Source organism: Plectropomus leopardus, chromosome 9, assembly GCF_026936395.1.
Source record: "Plectropomus leopardus strain MGB_pleo_1.0 chromosome 9, ASM2693639v1, whole genome shotgun sequence".
NCBI lineage: Eukaryota > Metazoa > Chordata > Actinopteri > Perciformes > Serranidae > Plectropomus > Plectropomus leopardus.
In genome coordinates, this window is record NC_142184.1 from 26,604,294 (window position 1) to 26,609,964 (window position 5,671).

The 5,671-nt window shown below is 41.0% G+C and overlaps 1 protein-coding gene across 3 annotated transcripts in view; it reads right to left on the reverse strand.

The window, feature by feature from the left end:
- Window positions 1-3,255, reverse strand: part of mgll (monoglyceride lipase) — a 46,031-nt gene extending 42,776 nt beyond the window's left edge. The window contains exons 1-2 of one of the 3 annotated variants that reach the window (XM_042491905.2): window positions 3,127-3,255; window positions 1,067-1,202 (exon numbers count right to left, since the gene is read on the reverse strand). In XM_042491905.2, coding sequence (XP_042347839.1) covers window positions 1,067-1,194 — 128 coding nt within the window. In that variant the 5' untranslated portion in view covers window positions 1,195-1,202; window positions 3,127-3,255. Of the gene's footprint in view, window positions 1-1,066; window positions 1,437-2,128; window positions 2,280-3,126 lie in introns of those variants that run through there. The other 2 variants (XM_042491904.2, XM_042491903.2) reach the window with 2 other exon arrangements.
- Window positions 3,256-5,671: the final 2,416 nt, after the last annotated feature.

Below are 5,671 nucleotides of genomic sequence, written 5' to 3' on the forward strand. Positions count from 1 at the left end.
CAGACAAGAACAAAAAATAAACATGACCCACAACATTCGGCTAACCTATAAGTAACAATGTGCAGTGTATATGGGTGCGTCAATGGTTCAGCAATCTAACTGCCAAAAACAAGAGAATGCTGCTGAGAGGACAGGTGTGCGATTTGATGCTCCGGTCAGGTTTCTTCAGTGGAAGGAGCAAGAACAGAGCATAAATAGAATGGCAGGTGTTCTTAATGATGTTTTGGACTTTTCTTTTGCAATGAGATGTCATGATGTTGTGGTAGGTCTGTGCCTGAAGTGCATTTACATAAACATGAATAATCCATTTAGGATCAGGGTTTGGGAATATTCTGTTTATGTATTTGAGCATGTAAACAGCATATTCCATTTATAAGAAAGCACTCTAGGGTGTATACATGGAACATGAATGACCTGATTTCTCTGTGCTCGAGTACACACCATATCCAAAATATGATCACAGCCAGGATAAGCCCCATAAACAGGTTATTCGTGTCCATGTAACCATAGTCCATGATTTTTTTCCTGCTGTCCGCAGTCCTGAGCAGTCCATTTGACAAACCATCCAGTAAAACAGCCTGTTATGCAACCCATACAAAGATAAAAATAATGAGTAACTGCTTAAAACAACACATTTTGTGGTGCTGATTTTTACTGACAGACTATGGAAGATGAGGAGTGCTGATTGGAGAGGAGTGTGACCAGTCACAGAGCTGATATGACTCCTGGCTGGCTGTTTGAAAACTCAAACATTAGCACTGAGAAGGCAGAGTTAGAGACCACAACTCACTACATAACTGTGCACTTTTGTTACAACTGGACACACACACTAAAGATTAACAGGCAGGACCTCATAAGGAAGTTAAAGCCCTCATGTGACTCCAGGACTGAAAGCAACCATGTGAACTGAGTCTCAATTGTCTTTAAAACACTTAAAATAAACCAAGTCGTATGTCACTCCATCTCACACATACAGCTCACTGCACACACACAGCCTACAGAGGGGACGATACAGAACAGCAGAGACACACTTGCCGCTAGTTTTCCCGCTGCGTGTTTCACTGACCTTGGCGGGCCGGCGGGCTCCCAGTAGCGGCAGAACAGGTGCAGTCCGTCGGCGTTCACGATGTGCTTCAGGTCGGTGTAGGGGACTCCCTGCGGGCTCCGCCGCGGAGCAGCTCCCGGCTCGGGCATGGAGGGGTCTGCAAGAGAGACACGGAGCAGCGATAACACATCGCTGCCGTAGAGGTAGCTGAAAACGGCGACAAGCAGGCAGGTGGCGGCGGTCAAAGCGTTCATTGTTTGAACCCGCTCTTTATTTATTTTTAGTGCGTGTTTTAGGCACGCGTCGGAGATGACACGGTTTGTGGGTTAGGCTTTGCCGGATGTAAGCCCGAGCTGCACTACACACACACGCACGCACACACGCGCGCGCGCACACACACACACACATAGTGAGGCAATGTTGTTAGTGCGTTCGCAACGACAGGCGTTACGTCACGAGACCATATGCTCTGCTCTCAACCTCTCTCTCTCTCCCTCTTTCTCTCTCTGTCATTCAAATTATCTTTATCAACTTCACCATTCTTATAATAACGACACTTAAAAGTGCATTGTTGCCAAATGTTGTCGCCTATGATGCTTACAATAAGAAAAGAACAACAGTTTGCACATTAGATGTCAACATCCACCATGCAACACTACAACCGCATTACGACACTGTAAGAAAAGACATGATAAAACTAAAGAATAAAATATTATGACGATACATTAACATAACATTGCCTAACTTATGATAAGACAAGATTCAACAACTTAGCGTATGCTATTTAGAAACAATAAAAGAGATTAAAAAAAGATAAACCACTAGCCCAAGAGAAGATTTCATTTGAACGAGATCTTTAAAAATTTTATATATATATATATATATATATATATATATATATATATATATATATATATATATATATATATATTTCTTTCATTTTCACGAGCTATTTCTTTATAAAAAAAAATATTCTCCCACACCTGTGCACGAACACCTGTCCGCTGCATACCACCACTGGCTGACTAACTAACAATACGATATCACCACATTTGAATTGAAAATAAACAAATATTTCTCTACCTCTGTCAGACATCGCAAAGCTGCACAGACACACACAATCTCTGTGAAATCTTCTTTTCCCCCTGAAGCTCCTTCTCCAGTCTCTCTCTCTCTACAACTGCACATGAGGTTTGCCTGCCTGGCATCAGGTCCGTCTGGGTATATAGCTGCATCATGTTAATGGCATGTGCAGCATTACAATGAGGAGAACAGTGTGTGTACCGCCCGGAGCTAAAAATAGCCTGTGGTGTGAAGCTATTTTCTAAGGTGATCGGGTGTCGTCTTTCAGGTTTAGTCACCTGCCAACCTGACCTTCAATATTTAAGAGGTTATAGCCAGTGGCAATTAGTCAATACAGACAGCAATTGATAAAATAAGTGGCTGCCTGTTGGTAAGCTTTAAGTCATGTGCCTTGCTTGAAAGTGCGAACACAATTTAGTAACAAAACACATGAATAACAGCGAAAAGTGTGTCCGTCGCGCATGTGGAAATGATAGATATCACTTAACTTCTATATGTGAGTGCCTCAGAATTGGAAACTGCTCTCTTGACGTGTGCGCAAAACCTCCCTTTTGTTTTCATCTCTGCTGCAATCATCATGCACATGGGGAAGACTACAGAACTGGGCAGTAGGAAGATTATTGCCTGCATGCTTCCAGAAACCCATTGCAATGCAAGGGTCTCTTATGAAGCTGACATTGTAGCCTTGTGAAGAATCGATTCCTGTGGTTGGACTGCTCATACCCATGTCAGTGCGCCTGTAGTAGTGGAATACGCGCGTTGACATCAATATTTTGGTGTGCGGATTTGATGTGAAAAAGATGAATGGGGGAAGAGAAGATGCGGTAGCCTGTGTGCGAACATCACTACAAAACTACAAGTTGCACTGATTTCATACCAAAAGCGACAGGAATATTACGCTGATGCTGGAGATTAGACGCACTTGAGACAAAACGGAGTGCCCAAGACGCACCGTGAGTGCAGAAACATCACAAGAATATTACAGAGATCAAACCGACCTGTGCAGGAGCGTCTGCAGTGAAGTTTCAGCTTCTTCTCGGACTCTCTAATATCCCTTTCTCTCTCTTCACATGTATGTCTCTCTCTCTTTCTCCGATGCTCTGCTCGCGCCACCCGCCAAGACAAGAATGCAGTCAGCGACGTTTGGGTTGAAACTAAATAAGTATCCCCCCCCCCACACACACACACTAGCATACACATTTTCCCCAGAGGCGGAGATCCAGCTCCTCTTTCGCCCCCTCTGTATAGCCTCATTTAATGTAAAGAATTTACAGAATTTAATTTAAAGGTATTGTAGCCCACACACCAGAGCCACTGATACTTATGTATTAATAGTATCATGTGGGGATCGGTCACTCTCTCTGTCCTTATTTAATGTGATGACAGATTACATTACTCTAACCTAAAGGACATGATGTTGTTATCTTGACCCATCTTTTATGATCCAGTCCTTCTGACAGGTCATTGCAGGACATTATTCATCCTCACAAACCACCTCTAAAAAAATGATTAATATGACTGCTTTTTGTGATCTGCCACCTCTATTCATGTTTGGTTAGGTTTAGGTTAAAGCAGCACTCATTGATTTTTTTTTTTTTTTGGCCACTTGGGGACAGAAGAAAAAGCTGTAAACACCACACTGACATTATATGACCTTATGGTGAATGTGTTATAATTATCTTTACACACAGCCAAGGACGGGAATAAGACAAGTATTGCAGGCTAATAAACACAGAGGTACTAGCCCTCTTTCCCCTCTTCATGCCTTCTTGGCATTTTTACATAGAACTACTTTACGTAGTAACTATTTGCACTTCAAGTTTGTGGTATTATCATGTTCACTGCCCAACCTTTGATGAATGGGTGAAACAAACACAGGACTTTAACCCAGGAGACCACTGCTCTGGTCCCACGTGTAAAATGTTTTTTTAGAGCACACAGATACACAAAATGCTTTTGGTGATAAACAGTTAATGTAAACACATTCATTGTTTGTTCACAAAATAATCCACAGGGCACCTTTAAGTGGGTGTGGTGACCTTGTTAGCAAACAGTTGCCTTTTTACAAATTACACAAAGACAGAACAATTTTAGCATTCATGTGCTTCTGGAGAACTGACAAATCCAGTATTTACCCCTTTGGCTCTGTTTTGCCCTCTGGTTCATCAGAGCTTCTACACTCAGTCACATCTGTTAATGAGGTTCATGAGAGAGTGGACCAAAACAGTAATGAACCCACAGTCTCTAAAATGCACCTTATACTGCAGAGTTGGTGATTCATTTCTGTTGATTTGTCACAAAGAACAACCACTTCACATTACATAGTCATTTGATGCACTATGCTTATAAAAATATTGATAAATGCGGCTTAATGTAAGGTTAAGGAAGGTGCTGTCCTGGTAGCAGACCTGACCAGAAAAGCTACTCTATGTCAATGTCACACTGAACAATGAGGGGAAATGGCAGTTCAGTCTAATTACTGTGGTAGATGAGACAATAACGGTTTAAGAGCATCTTCACAGCAGATGAAATTCTTGTTTTTGGTGACCTCTAGTGGTTTAACTTCTCATCTTAAGTAAAAGTGTACTACTGAAAATGGTCAGTTCACCATCACTTTTGGTTGTTGATACATTTGCAACACTCAATTTTTGCCCCAAGAGAACTTTGAAATATTGCTTTTGTGCATCAATATTTTTCACATGGCCACAAGAGGTCCTTGTCAGGAAAAAGTACATTTAGGTGTTTGAGCAATCAGCATGCTGTCTTTGGGGAACAGATTTTAATTTTCTTGTTTTTCATGGAGCAAAGTCCATTTGTGTTCCAAGGACAATAAAAGGCAAGTCATTATGGGAAATTCTTCTTTGTTTCATTTTGACTAAATATGATTCAGTGTTCCTGTTCCAAAAAACAATGACTCATTATACCTTGTTTTAGTTAACAGTTGAATGCTGTGGCTGCATATCTTTGTGGTGGAAATGAGTGTCTTCCCACCTCTGTGACTGCTCACAGGCATTTCCTTTCTCAAAAAATTACACAAAAAACAAACATGAAAGTGACTAACTGAAATGACTCATATTTTGACTTTTAACTGGGACAAATGTATCTGTATCTTTATATATGTTGTTACATAAGTGAAACAGGGTTAAGAACAGGTGAAAAAATGATGTACTGTAAGCTACAACATGGGAACATGTGTTGTGGTTATGGGTTTGATTTCTACTTACTGCTACATTCTCTGTGCTTGAGCAACTATAATAAACATGCAACATCTGGCAGAAGAACACCTCCTCACAGTATAAACAAATTCACTGAACACATCTGTGGATAAACAAGGTTTAGACAGGAGTCTGAGTGTGAATAAAACAGTCTCAGTGAGACAAGAAAGGAGAACACCCTGCATCCACATTTCAGGCATCAGTTTCATCAGTCGTCTTTTCAGAAGTATTTAGAGATTTCCTGACGTTGCGTCACCAAATCAAAATTTCTTTCTTGAAAAATTCAAATCAAAACTTTCTGTTTTTGGACAGGAAATAAACAGTCCCA